The sequence below is a fragment of the Oncorhynchus mykiss genome, chromosome 9 (genome assembly GCF_013265735.2).
Source record: "Oncorhynchus mykiss isolate Arlee chromosome 9, USDA_OmykA_1.1, whole genome shotgun sequence".
Lineage (NCBI taxonomy): Eukaryota > Metazoa > Chordata > Actinopteri > Salmoniformes > Salmonidae > Oncorhynchus > Oncorhynchus mykiss.
In genome coordinates this window covers 18,185,058-18,206,168 of record NC_048573.1, presented here as the reverse complement: position 1 = coordinate 18,206,168, position 21,111 = coordinate 18,185,058, and the positions used below count along the sequence as shown (strand labels likewise).

At 42.6% G+C, this 21,111-nt stretch overlaps 3 protein-coding genes across 7 annotated transcripts in view; 2 read left to right on the top strand and 1 right to left on the bottom strand.

Moving 5' to 3' along the window:
- The first annotated feature begins 5,224 nt into the window (after positions 1 to 5,224).
- On the top strand, positions 5,225 to 15,318 carry LOC110531655 (erythropoietin a). Of its 2 annotated transcripts, none has more exons than XM_021614971.2 (5): positions 5,225 to 5,343; positions 11,209 to 11,339; positions 11,858 to 11,944; positions 12,147 to 12,311; positions 13,766 to 15,318. In XM_021614971.2, the coding sequence occupies exons 1-5, from the start codon at positions 5,328 to 5,330 to the stop codon at positions 13,907 to 13,909; spliced, it is 543 nt and encodes a 180-aa protein (XP_021470646.1). In that variant the 5' UTR covers positions 5,225 to 5,327; the 3' UTR covers positions 13,910 to 15,318. The 2 variants fall into 2 exon arrangements, with proteins under 2 accessions (XP_021470646.1, XP_021470645.1); XM_021614970.2 differs by lacking the exon at positions 5,225 to 5,343 and adding an exon at positions 5,534 to 5,814.
- A 408-nt stretch (positions 15,319 to 15,726) lies between these two features.
- LOC110531656 (ribonuclease P protein subunit p20) lies at positions 15,727 to 18,431 on the bottom strand. 2 transcript variants are annotated; one of them, XM_021614973.2, is made up of 2 exons: positions 18,258 to 18,431; positions 15,727 to 16,879 (listed from the first exon to the last, which is right to left on the bottom strand). In XM_021614973.2, the coding sequence occupies exons 1-2, from the start codon at positions 18,258 to 18,260 to the stop codon at positions 16,373 to 16,375; spliced, it is 510 nt and encodes a 169-aa protein (XP_021470648.2). In that variant the 5' UTR covers positions 18,261 to 18,431; the 3' UTR covers positions 15,727 to 16,372. The 2 variants fall into 2 exon arrangements, with proteins under 2 accessions (XP_021470648.2, XP_021470649.2); XM_021614974.2 differs by lacking the exon at positions 18,258 to 18,431 and adding an exon at positions 17,285 to 17,416.
- The window catches only part of LOC110531653 (GRB10-interacting GYF protein 1), a 33,735-nt gene continuing 30,216 nt past the window's right edge, over positions 17,593 to 21,111 (top strand). For 2 of the 3 annotated variants that reach the window (XM_021614968.2, XM_021614965.2), the window contains exon 1: positions 17,594 to 18,083. The gene's annotated coding sequence lies outside the window, so the exon portion shown is untranslated. Of the gene's footprint in view, positions 18,084 to 21,111 lie in introns of all 3 variants that reach the window. The other variant, XM_021614966.2, reaches the window with a different exon arrangement.

Genomic DNA, 21,111 nt, shown 5'->3' with positions numbered 1-21,111 from the left:
TATGATCAGTGATTAGTTAATTGACTATAACTGCCTTTAAAGTAAGGGATCTAACATTAAGTAGCCCTATTTTGAGATGTGAGGTATCACAATCTCTTTCAATAATGGCAGGAATGGAGGAGGTCTTTATTCCAGTGAGATTGCTAAGGCGAACACTGCCATGTTTAGTTTTGCCCAACCTAGGTCAAGGTACAGACACAGTGTCAATGGGGATAGCTGAGCTGACTACACTGACTGTGCTAGTGGCAAACTCCACTAAGCTGGCAGGCTGGCTAACAGCCTGCTGCCTGGCCTGCACCCTATCTCATTGTGGAGCTAGGGGAGTTAGAACCCTGTCTATGTAAGATGAGAGCTAGGATGGAGTCCGTCACTCCTTAACAGGCCAGGCTTGGTCCTGTTTGTGGGGGAGTCCCAGAAAGAGGGCCAATTATTTACAAATTCTAACTTTTGGGAGGGGCAGAAAACAGTTTTCAACCAGCGATTGAGTTGTGAGACTGCTGTAGAGCTCATCACTGCCCCTAACTTGGAAGTGGCCAGAGGCAATTACTCGATGCCGACATCTTTCTAGCTGATTTACACGCTGAAGCTATGTTGTGCTTGGTGACCTCTGAGTAGAGACCCCTTAGTAGAGACCAGAGAAGGCTCAGCTTCTGACTCTGACTCGCTGCTTAATGGGGAAAACCGGTTTAATGTTTCTGTCGGCTTATGAGCGACACCGTTTAAGCATTCCTTCAGCATTTCCTTCCAGGAGCCATGAGAAAGTTGTCCGGCTGCGGGGACTGTGCCAGGGGATTTATACTACTATCTGTACTTACTGGTGGCATAGACGCCGTTTCATCCTTTCCTACACTGAAATTACCCTTGCCTAACGATTGTGTCTGAAGCTAGCAGCACAGCTATCTCGCCGTAAGGCGATCGTTCTCCTGTATTTTATGAGTACAGCGACTGCAATTACATCATGTTAATGTTACTACTTAGCGTCGGCTGGTGGAGGTCCTGACAAACCACATCTAGATAAAGCGTCCGGAGTGAAAAAGTTGAATGTAAAAATTTGAGCGAGGGAAAAACAAAATATATAAACGTTTATTAGAAAATAAAAACCGTAAAGTTGGCAGGTAGCAAAGTAAGGTTAGCAACAAAACGCACAGCAGCACGTAAACAAGTCTACAAGTTGGGACATAAACTGAAATTATGCAAACTATTAGTATTTTAGCAACCAGGAAATGGTGGATTGATGTCTGCATAGTGCATCTTTAAGCTTGGGAAGCATAGAAATAGTGCACATAGAACAGATCTACTGCTTCTTAGACTTGCGTTTAATGAGAATGGCAGATGTATAACTCAAATTTCTATGTGAATTTGGTCAGGTCGCCCCAAAAAGTTACAAATTTCAGCTTTAATGGTAAATCTATTTGATTCAATCTATTTGATTGGACCTGAATGCCAAGATATTCAGGAGATAAAGGTGCTCAAAGTTGACCCATTTTGCATACCCCACCATACCATTAGACATCCATCTCTTTGTCACTGGAAAGGATGAATGGTTGAGTTTATCATTAACAACTATTTTATAATATCTTGGGGGAAAAATTTTAAATGAACATTTAATGTCATATATCTAAAAAAGTGTAAAGTCAGATTATTTTCATATTCACAGATGTAGCTTAGACCCTACTTCACATCATCTAAGGTTTTTGACACAACAAGCTCTTGACTACAAGGTATTATATAGAAAAATAATTAATTGAATGGGCCTATCCCTTCATACCACTGCAATTCAGCTGGTACACCATTGAAATGTAATTAAAATGTTAACTTCTAATTAATACCACAAAGATCGCCACCAGTCCACCTAACGCCGAATGTCAACTTAAATGTGTATTATATTATTTATATTTCTATGATTTCAACAGGTTTCATATTGAGGCTTGATAGTATAATTTAAAAGAGCAGATATTCCCATTCATGTCAACATTCTCTGATGTGTAGATCTCCAACCATCTTTGTGGTACCATTTGAAAGTTGACATTTGATTCTCATTTTAGTACATTTATTAGCCAAAACACAACACCAACCCTGTATTCAAGAGCATGTTGTCTCAACCGATGGCGGGCACAACACAAAAACATCAGATGATCTAAAATAAGGTCTAAGCTACAATGTATGCAAAAAAAAATCTGAACTTAATCGTTTTTAGATAATTGTTAACCTCTTTGGTAATGGTTAACCTGATAATGGTTAATGGTAAAAAAAAAATGACAGTTTTTGTTAAAAAAAATACAAAAATGGAATAGTTTGACAACCCTGTCTGTTAGCTTTGAAATGATGTCAATGTCAACCGTTTAGCTTTTCTAGTGATGAAGACATGGATGTCTCATGGTATGGTGGGATAAGCAAAACAGCTCAACTTTGAGCACCTTTATCACTTTAATGTTTTGGCATTCAGTTCCAAAAAGTCACTTTCTGAACCCTTCTACAACGGGCAAATATGAATGGAAGGTTAAGTTCAGATCAAAAGGGGTGCTATCAAAAAGTGATTGATTTCAAAGGGATTTACCCTTAAATGACTTGTGTAGTTTGACTAATTTACCCAGAAGATGTTTCACAGAACACTGGGTGTATTCTTGCTGGCCCGTGGTGCCCGAGTATAGTCGCTGTGTGTGTACGTGCATGTATGCGGGTGCATTTACAGTACGTTTGTACAGTATAGAATGTACGTGAACATGTATGTCTACAGTATCGGGTTTCCCTGTATTTCTTTAAGTAAGGCAGTGTGATCCGCTAAGCGTCAGTGGCACCTGATAGGGCACATTCAAACATACCACTACTTCCTCTGTGACGTAAAAGGATCTCATTGTCCACTAAAAGGGGAACTCTTTAAAAGGCCTTCTATTATTCTAGGAATGAAGAGGAGTAATCAAGCCATCCTACAAAAACTACCTTCAGAGTGAACAGAACTACTAGGGCGGAGTACTTGTTTCATTGTAACTAACACAAGGGAACAATACCAGCAGGAAACGTTTCTAAGAATGCCATCTGCAAACATGCATCAAATACTATACGTACTATATGTCAAATACTATGCATACTACATGTCAAACGATTTGGCGGCGTTCTGAGCAACAACCATGTCATTACGGTTTCTTAATGAAACCATATATAGTCTTATAAAATGGTAGGGCTTATGTACAAGGCTTTATTCAATAACCCAAGTCTAAACCAGAAGGAAACTATTTGGACCTCCTTCTGTGATTGGCTGTATATCAAATCAGGGTCTTAGTCTATATCCAAATGAAAACTATGTTAGCCCATTGAGCTAAAGCCTAGGCATTTATCTAGGGGAGCCAACACAGGACCTCAGGTCTTACATCACGTGAGAGAATATTAAATAGTGTTTTACAGTGCACACTACCAAATTAGGTCTTCTTGTTTGGTCATGCATATGTTTTTTTGAACCCCCCACCACCCCCCAATATCTAACATGTTGATGTTGAATGAGGGGGGATCATCAACTCCTACATCTGAGAGCAAAGAAATTGACATTGGTCCCCCTGCTAATATGTCACCTGTTTCTGTGAACGTGCAGGACAGTGACCAACATACACTACATGATCAAAAGTATGTGGACACTTGCCCGCCGAACATCTCATTCCAAAATCATGAGCATTAATATGGAGTTGATCTCCCCTCTGCTGCTATAACAGCCTCTCCTCTTTTGATGTTGGAACATTGCCGTGGGGGCTTGCTTCCAATCAGCCACAAGAACATTAATGAGGTCAGGCGTTCTATTTCATCCCAAAGGTGTTCGGTGGGGTTGAGGTCAGGGCTCTGTGCAGGCCAGTCAAGTTCTTCCACACTGATCTCGACAAACCATTTCTGTATGGACCTTGCTTTGTGCACAGGGGCATTGCCATGCTGAAACAGTAAAGGGCCTTCCCCAATCTGTTGCTACAAAGTTGGAAGCACAGAATCGTCTACAATGTATGCTGTAGTGTTAAGATTTCCCTTCACTGGAACTAAGGGGCCTATCCGGAACCATGAAAAACTGCCCCAGACTATTATTCCTCCTAAACCAAACTTTACAGTTGGCACTGTGCATTTGGGCAGTTAGTGTTCTCTTGGCATCCGCAAAACCCAGATTAATCTGTCAGATTGGCAGATGGTGAAGCGTGATTCGTCACTCCAGGGAACGTGTTTCCTCTGCTCCAGAGTCCAATGGTGGGGAGCTTTAAACCACTCCAGCCGACCCTTGGCATTGCACATGGTGATCTTAGGCTTGTGTGCGGCTGCTCGGCCATGGAAACCCATTTCATGAAGCTCCTGACGAACAGTTATTGTACTGACTTTACTTCCAGGAGCAGTTTGTAACTTGTAGTGAATGTTGCAGCCGAGGACAGATGATTTTTACACACTTCAGCACTCGCCGGTCCTATTCTGTAAGCTTGTGTGGCCTACCACTTGGGTGCTGAGCCATTGTTTCTCTTAGACGCTTCCACTTCACAACAACAGCACTTACAGTTGACTGGGGCAGCTCTAGCAGGGCAGAAATGTGAACAACTGACTTGTTGGGAATGTGGCATCCTATGAAGGTTCCACGTTACAAGTCATTTTACTGCCTATGTGTGTTTATGGAGATTGCATGGCTGTGTGCATGATTTTATACACCAGTCAGCAACGATGTGGCTGAAATAGCCGAATCCACTCATTTGTAGGGGTGTCCACATACTTTTGTATATATAGTGTATTTGGACAGGAACCTCGGAGGGCTCAAAGCCTCCCCACCCCCGCCACGCGTGGCTGTGTCTCCTAGACAGCAAGCTACAAGTCGGGGAGACAAACGCTAGCGACTTGCTCCAACAAAACTGGGTGGGGGGTGTTTGCGTCTCAACAAAGCTCTAAGATGTTGACGCTAAAGGCCTCTGAGGAATGCAAATAACGGCATTATTAAAGTAACAATCTAGGACAAGGCTATTTAATTTGGTAATGTTCTAGGCTGTCAGCGCACCATGGCGCACCGGCACTTCTGGCACACTTGCATAACCTTATTTACATTTGGGGACTATTATTTGAAAACATGGATATTATTTGGATGACAATATAATACAATAAATGTCCCAAAACAAAGGAAGTCGTTCAGATAGTCATCACAGGACAATGTAACTTTATTTTCATTGTCATCAATTTAAAAAAAAATCTCAGTTGTAGAAACACCTACCGGATAGCCCAGGGACAATCCATAAAAGAGCTTCGGGTTGCAATTAGTGGGCAATAGACGGGCCAATGTGCGAAACGGCGAGGATCCTGTGAGGGACTATGCAGATTCCGATATGGAGTTGCCACCCAGTGAGTAACTAGTAATGCTTTAGTTTTATTCTCCTGAAGTTGAATATTTTCATGGTTTGGCAAAGGACTACCTGAGTTGACGTTTTATAGCTCTTGTCTGTGTTGACGCGTAGGCCTGAAGAGCGTGCGCTCATCCCAGTCGGCTGTAGCCTTATCGCTTTGCTGAGGGGAGGTAAATACACGTTTTAGTGACTTGCCAAAGCAGTGACGAAAAGCCTGATAGATCGTTGCTCCGGCGAGGAGGCTACTGTAGCCTATATTTGGCTCTGACTGGTAGACGCAGCTACAGCACTAAGCTCCTCACATTCAGCACCTGGAGAATGAGGACCAGTACACTGGGCATGGTTGGGAATTTTTAATGAACCGATGGCTTTTGCATGTTGAGGAGTGGGTGAACAGATGTTATTATTTCGCGCAATGTGTTTAAACGACACATCATTGCTTTGCGAATGTTCCACAATTCAAGTCGAGGTAAGACCGTTTTCCAATTACTTGGTATGCTATAAACGAAATAGGCTGCTATAGTCACATTTTCTGGTACGACTAATAAGGAGGCTATACATATTATACAGCCCAAATAATGTGAAGCCTAAAAACTGTCGATGTGCCCTCGGGCAAGGAACGTAACCATTGTCACTCTGAATAAGAGCGTCTGCTAAATGTAAATATCAGCGTTTCAACCACGTTTTGATTTTGGCTTTCAAATTATGCTTTCATAAAGGAACTTTAATACAGTAAAAGTAGTTTATTTTCACATCCAGGTTTTGACAGAGAATGGGTCAACTACGTGCGTAAAGTCCCCTATATCAATAGTCTAGTGAGGCGACGCATGGACGCGCAATATCTCCGCCGTTCCAGCTCAAATAGTTTGTGATTTTGTGTCGTTTTTTAAAATACATTTTATTGATTGATCGATTGATTTAACCAGAAGGTACTCATGGTTGACATATGTACAGTACGTTTTTACCCATGACCTTTCCATGAGTACCAACTCAGTGGCCTTGTGGTTAGTGTCATCTCTGAGATTAGATGGTTGAATTGATGGATTGGGGGTAAAGCCCTACCCTGCGATAGACGGCTCAGTATCCTGTCCAGGGGGTATACTTGTACATCCAGATGCCTCAAGCTACAGACAGAAACAGGAGAGGGGCTCCTGCCCTATGGGCCGTTCCGGCTCTGACAATGCTACTTCTTACTTATCATGAGTAAGGCGATGGATGTGTTTCCTGTTAGTTAACTGTAGCATGACTGCAATGTTGAGGCAGCAAGGAAGTGACATGCTTCCAGTTAATGCTGATTAATGTTAGAATGGGATGACTTTACATTTTTCAAAGGATGATTGAACAGAAAAAGGATTTCCACAGAGGAAGTTCAAGATTCCAGCCTTTGACTTTGCATTGCATTGGGATTCCTCACAGGAAATTGCTGATTACTCACAACTTTGCACTTTCAGTCTAAGAGTCAGGCTGGCAGTGTAGTAGGTTGTTATACATCATTTACCTGTCACTCTTCCCAATTGGATTGAAGTGTTGAGATCACCTTGAGAATGAACCAATGGCATGTAGAAGTAATTTGATTTATTAAACGTCAAGAGTAGGAATGAAATCGTCTCAAAAGAGAGCATCACTGACAGCTAGGTGACCTTTGAGAGATTCATCTGCCACTCTGTGTCTGGTGCTTGCCAAGGTTTACCATCAGTGCACGGCGCAGAACTAGACCCTAGAATGGCAAAAAATAGAAGTCAAAACTTGGCATTTGATGCTGCTGGCATTGGTTCTGTTACCTTTCACTTTGGCCAGCTTCCTGGACTCCAGAGTCCCTGTGCTCAGCACGTGACTGGCAGGCAGGCAGAGTAGTCTATGGGTCAGCATTGCAGAGTCAGTCAGTGAAGGAGTCTGGGAGTGAGTGAGTGCATAGAGAGGACACACAATCAGTCTCACACGTAGGCCATGGCAAAGGTCGGAGGGTCACACTAATCAACTTGTTAAACATAGTGATTGAAAAGTGTGGAATTCAGACATTCAACCCTAGAGGAGGTCAGTTATGCTATGCTGCTCTTTCCAAACCACCTACAACCTCTCAGACTGGAATGGGGTGTAAGGTTATATGAGTGTAATCCATACTTTTGTTTGTCTTGTCATTACATTGTGTCCCTAAGTACCACCCACGCACACACACACACACTCAAACACACACACACTGCTGCAGCTGGCCTAATTTCTTAGTCTCCAAAGGCCAGCGTGGGGTTCCAGTATGTGACACAGATAATCAGCATTACTTTAGAAGCATGCGACCATATCACCGCAGCCCGTGATTATAGCTGACTTAGTTATGACTAGGGTTGCAAAGCTACCAATAGTTTACCAAAGTTATCAGAACCTTAAAGTAGTTTTGGTAATTAACAGAAAATCTATGGCAATCTATTTTAACTTTGGTAGTTTATACTTGATTTACTTAAAAAAAAAAAATCATATATAGCATTCATTTTTTACATCAGACCATGTTTTCCATAAGTTTCTAATAGATGGACAATGTGGTTATTCATAAAACATATAAACACACACTTTTATTTATAAAATAAATAAAAGTGTGTTAAAAAAAACAATACGCTGAAACCCTCATATTAAACACCAACGGTATTCACTAAGTTGAAGGGATAATGTTTTATAGCTTTGTCATTCAAGTTGTTTGAAAATCATCTTATAAAATGATTCAACATACACTGAACAATAATATAAATGCATCTTGTATAGTGTTGGACCCATGTTTAATGAGCTGAAATAAAATATTCCACACAATGCACAAAAAGTATATTTCTCTAAAATGTTGTGCACATTGTTTACATCCCTGTTGGTGAGCATTTCTCCTTTGCCAAGATAATCCATTCACCTGACAGGTGTGGCATATCACGAAGCTGATTAAACAGCATGATCATTACACAGGTGCACCTTGTGCTGGGGACAATAAAAGGCCACTCTAAACTGTGTGTTTTTGTCACAAAACACAAAGTTTTGAGGGAGCACACAATTGGCTTGCTGACTGCAGGAATATCCACCAGAGCTGTTGCCAGAGAATTTAATGTTAATTTATCTACCATAAGCCGCCTCCAACATAGTTTTAGAGAATTTGGCAGTACGTCCAACCAGCCTCACACCTGCCGAACACGTGTATGGTGTCATGTGGGCGAGCGGCTTGCTGATGTCAACGTTGTGAACAAGTGCCCGGCCTTATGCACCGCCCCACGTCGCAAGGATCTGTACACAATTCCTGGAAGCTGAAAATGTCCCAGTTTTTCCATGGCCTGCACACTCACTAGACATGTCATCCATTAAGCATGTATGGGATGCTCTGGATCGACGTGTATGCCAGCGTTTTCCAATTCCCGCCAATATCCAGCAACTTCGCACAGCCATTGAAGTGGAGTGGGACAACATTCCACAGGCCACAACCAACAGCCTGATCAACTCTATGCGAAGGAGATGTGTCGCGCTGCATGAGGCAAATGGTGGTCACACCAGATACTGACTGGTTTTCTGATCCATACCCCTACCTCTTTTTTTTAGGTCTCTGTGACCAAGAGATGCATATCTGTATTCCCAGTCATGTGAAATCCATAGATTAGGGCCTAATGAATTTATTTACATTGACTGATTTCCTTACATGAACTGTAACACAGTAAAATTGTTGAAATGTTCTTGGTGCGTTTATATTTTGTTCAGTATATTTTATATGTGATGAGGCCAAACAAAGAACCAGAGACAATTACAGACATCCAATAGAGACACTAGATGTCTTGTGATAGATTACATAAATCCCTGAAAGATGCCAAAATTCTAGTAGTTTACTGGTAAATGTAAAAAGTTCCCAGTAATATACCCTCCCTAAGTATGACACAGGGGACAACACAGACAGACAACATAAAGGGGTTTTATGTACACAGGGTGAAGACCCTGAGAGAGGGTTAGGGTTAGAGGGGGCATTTCCTCTTTGACCCTTAAAAGGGATCTCTGTGAGTCCTCTTTGTCCTCCCCACAGCCAACATTGTTTTTTAAAAAACATCAATGGGCTAAGAAAATCTTTTGTTCTCTGAGTTTAAAAAAAATCTTGGTTGATAAGCCAACTTTCTATGTTTAGACCACTAAAGGCTAAACCCAAATAATTGGCAAACATTTGACTCATCCTTGCAGAATGGTTTTGGGGAAACGGCTGCGGAGGCTACCGGTGCTCAGCCTGACACGAGGCAGCCTTGGAGAGCTGTCTGTAATCTGTAGCATTTTACTGTGTCATACAGTCAGGCTGCAGTGAAAGAGCTCATTCACATGATGTCCATATTTGTATTTATTATGGATCCCCATTAGCTGTTGCTTAGGCAGCAGCTACTCTTCCTGGGGTCCAGCAAAATGAAGGCAGTTATATGACCTGAACAACTCCATTGAACTGTCATGTGTAACACATAGGGTTTACCACAATTATTATGGAACAGTTTGCACTAGGAGAGGTGCGTGCAAGACTGAACACGTGGAAAGGCCGGGGGTGTATTCATTCCCACGATTCTGTTGCTAAACATTTCTTAAACGTAAGCAAACAGAACGAAACGGGGAGGGACTAACCTGATTTGCCCAATACAAACTCTCATTTTGCTCTGTTTGCTTCCATTTGGTTCTTAAACGGTAAACGATTTCCATAATGCATACATCACTGTTGAGCCCATTTTTGCCAGGCTGTCACTAGAAATACCACAAAACGCATACACTTTAAGAACACACATGAGCCAATATACGTGAAGCTCAGGAATACATAGACGGCAGATTTCCACAAAAGCACTGTTATGTGCTGTGTACAGTAGCATTGTGCTGGAATACTAGCCACTCTGTGTGTCCAGGATCATGTCTGATCTCATGTTCTGGATGACGGATCACAAGTAACCTTGATCCATTGCATTAGCTTGCAGGTCAAGAATACCAAGTAACACCCAATTCAAACAGTTATTCTTCTACAGTGTAAATTAAATCATCTTGGCCTGAATAGAACAATACTAGTTTGTCTTGAGTGAAGAGGCAAGCAGTGGAGAACATAGTTACAGTAGTGTGCTGAGAGGCACAGCCCGTGCTACAGCAGCACGGTCAGAGCTAGAAAGAGCAGTTCAGACGTCTGGGTTTGACTTAGGGGTAGCTCCTGTGACTGGGTGGTTATGTTGCTCCTAGGTTCACAGGGGGTTTGCAAAGGACCAGGGGATGTGCTCAAAACATGGGGCAAGGAGATGGAGGAGGGGATGCTACAGAGGATGGGAGGCAGGGAAAAGGGATTCAACTTGGGACAGATGGATGTAAACAGAATTGGGAGACACTAATAGAACCAGAGAGGTCTGGGTAGAGAGAGGATGACACCTACATGCATAGGCTAGCATACATAGCTCCAAGCCAATGGCATGTATTTAATGGGAGTTTAAAAGCCTAAACACAGCTATTCATTCATTGGCATATATATATGAAGAAAGACATTCTTTGCATCAGTATTAGTAGTTTTGGAGCTCCTTGTGTAGCGATGCAACATGCAATATGACTCCCTGCTAAAATACAGGTTAAATAATATCCAGAGTCCCCCTTGTGGTCAATACTAGTGCCAGAGCATGATTGCATTTGACTCACCCAAATACAGACATATGTAGTCTATATGTAATTAGTCAGCCTTGCTCAAATCCACCCCTACCCCTTTGATAACATGTTTTCCATATTGCTTATGGGTTAAGCTACAGATTGTTTAATTGGTTATGGCTGATAATGGTATGGAGTGTTGACAGTATGTTTGCTGAAGCCCCTCTGTGTGTGTGTGTGTGTGTGTGTGTGTGTGTGTGTGTGTGTGTAGGACTCTTTACGTTGCTGCTGATGCTGTTGGAGTGGACCAGACCAGGCCTACCGTCTCCCCTGCGGCCGATCTGTGACCTGCGGGTCCTAAAACACTTCATTGAAGAGGCCAGAGATGCCCAAGCAGCCATGGTGAGAGACACACCACATCCATGTCCGGTCTGGTCTGGTCTGAGCCCTTATTAATAAATTGTCTAAAAGTAGGAGTGCTTATCTGAGATCACGGCCCCTCCCCCTTTTCAATTCTTTATAATCTTATGGTTCAGACACACCAATAGCTGTTGCTGGCCGAGAGTACTCTGAATATCATTTGTGAACTGAGTGTGCACCGATTTTACATGTAGAGTCGCATGAAAAATAACGTCAGTCGGACCTCTACAGCAGGTGGTCCCTAAAACACAGCGCGGACACTAGGCAGACGAACGTGAGATCCACATCTGGTGCGATTTGTGTGAGCTTTAAGAGGAAAACTGATCCTTGATCAGCATTCATATTCACCCTTTATGAATACGGGCCCTGGCCATGAACTGGTGCTATTTACAGTGATAGTCATGGTGTTAGTTACATTTCATCTCACACAGCTCTCATTTTCTATCCATTTTTCCTCGCCCCGTTTCTTTTCTCCATCCGTCCCCCGCTCCCTCCCTCAGCTGACTTGTAAAGAAGGATGTGGTCTTCCAGAGCCCGTCACTGTTCCCCAAACCAAAGTAGACTTCAGCATCTGGGAGAGGAAAAATGTAAGTAACAACAGTCTGCCTCTCTCTCCAAGAAGAAGAACCAGTCTACCTAAGAATGTGCTCTACTGTTATCAGACCAGCAATATATCCTGTTAACTCATTGCAGATCCACATAGAGAGAGTTTGGCCATTGAGGTTTCAACCTCAATCACATGGCTCTGGTCAACTGGGCAACTATGTCTCTCTCTGTGTGTTTTTGTAGGCACTGGAGCAAGCTCAGGAGGTACAGTCTGGCCTGTGGCTGTTAAACCAGGCCATTGGCTCGCTACGAGCCTCCGTCACCAACACAGCGTTGCAAAGCCACATAGACAACAGCCTCATAAACATCTTCAGAATAGGAAAGGTGCTGCGCAGCCTCGACATCCAGGTGAGCCAGGTCAGGGAATTGTGCAAGGTGCAAGGGCTTTGTGCAAGGGCTTGTGGAAGTTGCTATTGCAGACAAGCATAGGAATGAATGGTCACTATCTTAAGTTCACTTTGGGCCCTGTCCAGATGCATTCCTAGAGACACGCAATGTTTAACCTGAATGACCCAGTTACTACTATTCCCACACGGTGGCTGGAGCTTGCTGCTGATGGCTAGTTGTGTCATGCTGACTGTACGCTCTTTGGGGAAAAAAGGTGTTATCTAGAGCCTAAAAGGGTTCTTCGGCTGTCCCCATAGGATAATTCTTTGAAGAACCCCTTTTGGTTCCAGGTAGAACTCTGTACTGTAGAACCATTTCCACAGAGAGTTCCACATGGAATCCAAAAGGTTTCCACATGGAATCCAAAAGGGTTCTTACTGGAACCAAAAAGGGTTCTCCTATGGGGACAGCCAAAAAACCCTTTTGGAACCTGCTTTTCTAAGAGTGTAAGGGACTGTTAGGTAGAGAAATTCAGAGAATCCTCTCGGGGGCGGTGGTTCTTAGATAGTAGCAGAAATGACGACAACCACACTCACATCCACCAGTGAGGTGGGGCACTAACAGGCAGGCAGAGTTTACTGGGTACACGCCAAGGCCATGTAAAGACTAAATGAGCTCCATTCATTCCATCTGTGCTTTCAGGCTCAAGGGTTACTGCAGAGCTTTCATAGTATAGACATCAAACAAACAGCTCCCTAGGCTTGTACCCTGGTGAAATACTGCTGATATTCCTTCATCATGGGGATATTGTTTTTAAATCTTTCCATCCAGTCTAGTGTCTAGTGTAGTGTGTCATTTTTTAAATATTGATTTCATGGTTGTGTTCATCAGGATACACTGTGGCGAAATGTTGTACAACGGAAAAAGAAAACAAGTGCATCTTGGACAAGTTCAGATGGAATCTCCCCGTTTCACGCCGTTTCGGACAGTTTTCTTTTGGTTTTTGCCAAGTGAACAAAACCCAGTAGGGTACTCCATTTTGTGTATGCTGACCAGGCTTGGGCGATATACCATATACTGGGGTATTTAGACATACCGACGGCGGGCTCCGGTAGTGCGTGTTATGTCACTGCTTATAACTAAATTAACTATCTAAGATATGCCAAATAAATTATATCCAACTCAGGGCTCCAGCTATGCATTTGGTTTGCTAACTTGCTAGCTAAGTGGCTAGATGGCAAGATCAAGGTTATTGGTTAGAGCAGAGACCATCAATCCCCTCCTGGATTAAGATCCATGTTGCCTAAATACATTTTGTGTGTAAAAAAATAATATATATATATTTTAAGAAGGAGCGCCCTTTGTGTGTACATCCATATACCCCGGTATGGTACAGAAACGATATGATGGTAGGGACATCTAGATAACCGTCCAACTCTAATACTGACATATTTCTTCTCCTGTCTTCCTGTCAGGAGTGCAACCCTCCAGCAGGAGGAGTGTCTGGAGGAGAGGAGACATGGCGGGTGTCGTCTGCTTCAGAGCTGCTTCAGGTCCACGTCAACTTCCTGCGAGGCAAGCTGCAGCTCTTGCTGTCCAACGCGCCCATCTGCCACTAGGGCGGCAGCTGATTGGGGCTCTCCGAGGCGGGGCCGAGTTGATTGGAGCTTCCCGAGGCAGGGGGTGGGATCTGACACTATTGACCCTGCTTGTTGCCAGGTAGAACTCTAAAAGATGAGTGGGTGGACCAGATCTTCACAGGAGAGAATTAAGCTATATGGACAGAACAGTTCCTATTGGACTTTAAAAGGAAAAGAGCAGGTAGCACCTTGAACATGGAGATGAGGGAAGTATGTGGTTAAGAAATCACACACCGAAAAGGAATGGGGCCTACAGAATACACAGCTCCACAGCTCTTTAATGGGCACTCTTCAGCACTTTGTGTGTGTCTGTATGTCTTTTAGCATGAGTGTGATTCTGTGGCCCCTACTGCAATGGAATGTGACTTCTCATCGCCAAGCCTGCGTAATCGACGCAGATTGCACATGACGACACCTTGTTGGAGTTCTACTCAACTGTCATTGACTGCCTATCAAATACCAGAATGAGACCAGAATGAGGGGGCCTAGCCTGTACCACAAACTCTTCAAACACCACCTGCCTCGTTCTTAACACAAAACACTTCTCCAACTGCTGTCTATCAGTGTCCTCATCTGTATTATATATTGCTAATGTAATTACTTATTTATAGAGATTTATATTTTTACTTTTAAGCTCCAGTTACTGTCATGACTATAGTATTATGAGAGATATACTGTAACTAGGAGCTAGAGACCACAGTTGAGCTCTAACGATTGACCATAATTACTGTATACCACCACTGAACATTGTTGTTAAGATATTTGTACAAGTCAATATCCAACTGTTCACTGTCTGTTACCCTTTGTAGAAGAAATGATCTGTGTGTTTGTATGTACTGTATGTGTGAGAGAGTACCTGTTTGAATGAGTTTTATACAACTCCTTATAACCCTATTGAATGGACTAGAGGGGGGAAGAAACAGAAGCAGAGGTTCAGTCGGTTGAAGGAGGAAAAGATTGCGCGGAAGAGGGAGAGGGGGCTTACGTGAGAACTCCGAAGCTATGCTGTGATTATCAGTGTCTGGTTTATGCACACCAGCACTCAAATAGAGCTTCGACGCAGATAGCATGACTGCCAGGAAAAATATTGATTGGTTCTCATGATGAACATCCTGCATGCCTCTCTCTCGCCTTCATTCAAGCAGCAGCCAATCAAGCGCAATCCTGGGAACCTTTGGAGTCGCTGACGTTGGGGATTCTTCCAATGTCGGGATTAGTGTTTTTCTCCTGTGTTTTGTTTCCCGTATTAAAAGTCTTGCAGTCACAGTGCAGATGTTTGTACATGTTTTTTCCTGTTTGTTTCAGATGTTTTGTCCCTACTATTACACTGCCATTTGGTATTTAAATACAAAATATTATTCTTAGATTAAAAGGATGGATGAAAACAACGTAAGAGGAAGTTTGTCTGTGTGATAAGTGCCTCTCTTTTGAAGTCCAGATATATCTGGTGCTGAAAGAAAGCCTTGTTTTGGGGTTGCATACTTAGCAACAGTTCAAATGAATTCAGGTAGAAAACACGGGTATTGTTAAATTTCAAACTCAAATCACGGTTAAATAGTTTCACATACCTAAAACATGCATTGTGCAAATGAAGCATTCTATTGTCACCTAGTGGAAATTCACTGTTACTATACCTGAAAAAATGACTGGATTATAGTTTTGCACTTTAATGTTTTATTAAATAAACCAGTACTTTTCTCAATCTATTTTATGGCACATAAAAAAACTAGATTGAAAATATACAATAAATACTGTATATACATGTTCAAATACTGAAAAACAAAATGTGGCCAAAGTCAAATAAAAAAATAACGTTTATTGACTCTTCCACAGAGCTAGATTTCCATGTATGGAATCGGTAGGTAAAACATATGATTGGCATGTCTCATGCCCAGACTTGGTTTGTAAACTTCAATTTGACCAGAAATGACTGAAGTATTACTCATTTCCCATGGTCAAAATAATATTCAGTGTTACCACAAGAAACAAAAAACGTGTAACAAATACATTTAATGAAAGATTCAAATCCACATCCTTTTCAGAGATTAAACATATTCCCACATGGGGAACAGGTGTATTGTAGCTTGTATGAGTTGGTCTTAGTCTGGTCTGTCCCATTTCCTATGGGAGTTTGTTTCAGGCAGTAAGGGATTGTCTGGAAATGACGATGCCATGAAACAACACACTCTTGATACTGACAAATGCACTGCTCTGACTGACATCATGCATGACAAAATATGTAACAAAACTGAGAAAGAGATTCCAATAGTGGATAGATAATTATCCCTGCATCTAAACAACACTGTCAGTCTTAGCCACTGCAGGTGGATGGAATAGGTGTACCCCTGATATGACTCGACTCCATCAGTAGGATATTACAGACAACACATCAATGGAGGTAGTTAGCCATATCCAAGCTAGGGACGATAGTTGTGTTTCGGGTCACTGTGAGTCTGGGTAGAACACTTTGATATGAATAGCAGAGTTATTCCGGGAGCGCGCCATGGGTTCCCCCGCCTCGTCAGGATCCTCAGGCTCCATATCGTCCAGCAGCTCCACTGTAGACGTGTTGGCTTCCAGCTGTAGCGCCCCCTGGCTACTGGCCTGGAGCTGCAGGGCAATGTTGATGGCCCTGTTGATGGCCAGGCCCAGACCGTGGACACGGATCTCTCCGTGGCCTCCTCCTTCGAGCAGCTTTTGGCAGCGGGCCAACTGGGCCCGGAAGTCTGTCTTCATGTTGACGTACACGTCGTTGCGGCGCTTGGGCAGCTTCCTGGGGAGACGCTTGCGTAGGGTGTACTCTATGGGGTCCATCATCACCCCTGTGCCGCTGCCGTCGGCTGGGGGCATGATGATGCCAGGGGGTGTCTGGGGGATGGAGGCGGAGATAAGGCTGCGTGGTTCTGCCATTACAAGTGAGTCAGAGACAGGGAAGGGTGAGATGGAGCACTGCAGTAAAGCAAAAACAACAGGAAATGTCAATGACAAGAATGGACAACCAACACAAATTGTTATCCTTTATTTAACTAGGCAAGTCAGTTAAGAACAATTTCTTATTTACAATGACGGCCTACACAATCATCTTTCATACAGCACATATACTGCTTAGCCACACTACTGAAGGATCAAATAATGTATATAATAGCAAAAAATGAACACATAGCTATGCCACTGACGTCATGAAATACCACTACCGGGGGGAGGTCTATATGGATTTAAAGTTAGGTAGCTAGCTAGCTAGATTAGAATTTAATGTAATTTAGCCGCTACACTCTCTTTGCAAAAATGTGTCACTCCAAACCAATTTAGTTAACATTCTGACAATATTAGAAAGTGAAAGCAATCCGACTGTACCTCCAACTACTGTTTGCAACCAAATTATTCTTATTTTTTGTCTATCGTGCTGGATGGAGACTTTCAACCTGACTATGAACGTCCGGAAACACAAAGGTTCCCCGGAAGTAATCATATGATAATGACAACGTTCTCCTCCAACAAGGAATTATTTTAAGTCATATTGCGCCACCCTTTGACTGCTCGAGAAATTAAAACAACGTTGCAGTCTGACCAGAGTGACTTTTCAAATCAAATGGTTCGACTGAATCGCCGCGATAGTATGTTACAAACTTGCAGGCGCAGCCCCCCATGTAAACATTACACGTGCAGTATAGCCTAGGCAGCGGATAGTGCCGCAGATCTAACGCTCACTGTCGGCTGCCTAGACTATGCACATTGCGGTCTTTCGTATGTGGATCGATTATGGACCCACTACAACCACTTGCGAGCACTCAAAATATGCATTATTAGCTTCAACCAAATTGCTAAGAATTATACATGCAGTGTATGCTAAGTTATACATGTTGTGCGAATGGGGTGATTTATCTTAAAGTAGTATACCGATATACCTAAACACTGGCCAACAACCACTAGTAACGCAAGTCAATGTAAAGTCACGTGGTGCGAATAGAACGGCCATCTTTCTCTGAAAACACAAACAACAAGAGTAGCGAGCCGACAAGACATCAACACGCAGTGACCGTAGGAGGGGGAAATAATAAATACAATATTTTTAATCATTCACAAAATATTGAATGAATGAAGATCGTACACACAAATAACGTATTTGAAAAATAATCAACATTGCTTCTGTAAGGTAAGCTATGGTTGTTATTGTCACAGCTAGCTAGTTTGCTAGCCACTTGATTTACCTGGCAAATCACTTAAATATGAGAGGGCACACACAAACACGAGTCGAATGCCTAGCTAAATTCTCTTGTTTAAGAAGATAGGGCTGTGAGCGAGCCGTTGTATAATGTTTATCGGTTACCATTGCTGCTTTATTGGTTTGTTTTGCTCAGGTTGTTGAAGGCCAAAGTAAGCAGCGAGGTAACGTTAGTTGTAGCTTGGGCGGCGGATTGGCGAGGGGGTGCGCGATTAACACACGGCGGGCACTCCGCCCCTCTTCGCCATATCTCGTGTCATTTGAACCTTGGATGTAAACCCAAGGCCTTACACGGCTAAATATACACATTGTAAGTGTTATGTAATCTAAATATGATTAGCTGGATAAATCGGTGTTCATTGATAAGTTACCCAGGTAGTTAACATTTTAGCTAAAATCGATTGTCCTGTTCATTTTCAAATGGCGTTTTTGACTCGAGCCTTGTTAGCGTTGCAACATGGCCCAACAACGCCGGTAATGTTAGCTAACTAGTTGCTACTCGAATTCCAAACAAGCGGGATACTGTAGTACTCAATCAAGTAATTTCCACAATGGTTAAACTTTAAGGAAAACTATTTATAAATTATCTGACATTAAAGGCAGTAACAAGCTGATATTATCACTATATTTTGCTTAAAATAACACCGGAATCCTGCTAGGTAATTGTCGTTACAGAACCAACCAATCGGACACCGGTTGGCCATGTTGTTTACTGTAGGCTAATATTGGACGGATTCGATTATTCTGAGCCGCGGGGCACTAGTATACGGTCCGTGACTTGAACGGGCAAACGCGGTGTGGGTGGAGCGCCCTCTTAACTTAACTCAAACAGTAAGGGGGTTCGATTAATCTCACCGGGGTGGCCGTGTAGGCATATTTTGCATCGGCTGAAAGCTGATTAAGTTCGATTTGGAACCGGGCTGCCTCCTGGGCGTGAGCCAGTTGCCCATATCAAAGCCCATGGTGAAATCTGCTCAAAACGAAACCGACGTAATTATGCGTGTTTAGTAATTAATATGATTCTGTGTTCATGTGCAAAAGTCCACCTATGCATAACTGGGTATCTCTAGGAAGAGGAGAATCCATCACATGATAAGATTGCCATAGTCTGAGGGTTTAGCACAGTCTGAATTCTAATTATATGGGGACAGCACTACAAGCCCATAGCCTAGGTGTCTGGGAGTTGGTTGTCTGTTTTTAACACAAAGCTTGGGGTTGGCATTCTGTTCCTTGAATATTGTTGTTGCCATTGTGTTTTCAGGTTCTGTCTCCAACTGGTGCAGGTTTTTTTTGTAAGAGTGTGACATCATAATTGTATTAGTCGCTGGGGCTCAATTTCTGTGAAAATGGAACCCTTTTGACTAAGTTAGTTATTATTGACGGCAAAGGTCTTGCACTGTTGATTATTAATTTGTGTGAGGAAAAAAAATACACAAAGGAAAACAGATGCATGCTCAGGGTGGAAGGCTAGAGTACAGTAGCTGGGGTGTACAGTAGCTGTGCATCGTTTTCCACAAGTTTGCCTACAACTCCCGCACCTGCGGATAGTACCTAGATGTGCGTATGTTCTTCAGCCCAGAGTACAGTAGCTATCATATTATACAGAAAAATAAATTCTGAAAATTCCAAATCCTTTAAGAAGTTTACCAATCAACACTCGCTAAGCATTCCAAGGTGCTTTAAAAAATGTCTTAAGTAGGGATGTACGATATATCGGTGAACATATCAGAATTTTTCCGATGTTGCCCTACCGGAGTTACACAGTGATAGTGTCACTGCTATTAGCTGCACGACATGCGCACTATGGAACGCTGTTTGGGTCTTAGCGTGTCGAAAAAGATACAGTAGCATTGTCAAAGCTGTACAAAAAAGTCAGCAAACACCAGCCACGAACTATGTGTTTACAATACTGCAGTCATTTTCATTATTCTTAGAAATGATTTAGGAATCCGTGTGAGTAAGTATTGGCTAGGTTGCCACTTGTTGTTCATCTATTGAAATGGAACTTCAGTTCATAAGCAGCCAGCTAGCTTCATCTGGCTAGTGACGCTCGACCGGACCGGGTCATGTGTTGTGAAGCTAGCCACAATAAGGATTAGGCACAATAGTGGAATTTGCAGTTGGCTTTCAATGTCATTGACAGTGATGCGAATGAATACAAATTGTATAATTATGGATTACTTTTATTTTGTAGGCTAGCCGCAAAGTCCACTATTGTGGCTAATCCTTATTGTGGCCAGCTTCACATAGATGGGTCCGACCACCATGATTAAAATAAGAGGATGACACCTAGCTAGCTAGCTAACTATAGCTACTGAAACAGATGTCATTTTTTCTATGTTTTTGGGGAAGAACATTGTTTGCATCCATGAGCTAGCTAGCTTTTTTTTAATGACCAGCACTGTAGGTGCGTGAGACAAATATACCAGCATCATAGCATAGCAAATACGAGTGATAGTGTAATCAATGTGTAATAACTAGGTACAAAATGTATGAACGTGTTTTAAATTATTATGTGACGTGCAGTCATTCAGGTCCTGATTGGCCAGCAAGCTTATTTGACACGTTAAATAGTATATTTTGACATGCAAAGAACCAAACGGCGTTCCATAGTAATCCTGGTTGAGAATGAAACGACTGAACAAATGAACAACTAAACAGCACATCAAGTATGTGAAAGAAATAGGGTTTGATTATGTTTTACTGGTAATGGGGAGATACGTAAATGCAGACAAAATAACTTTTTGGTCAGTGTGTGTAACCTTTATTTAACTAGGCAAGTCATTTAAGAACAAATTCTTATTTACAATGACGGCCAAACCTGGGCGACGCTGGGCCAATTGTGTGCCGCCCTATGGGACTCCCAATCATGGCCGGATGTGATACAGCCTGGATTCGAACCAGGGACTGTAGTGACGCCTCTTGCACCGAGATGCAGTGTCTTAGACCGCTGCGTCCA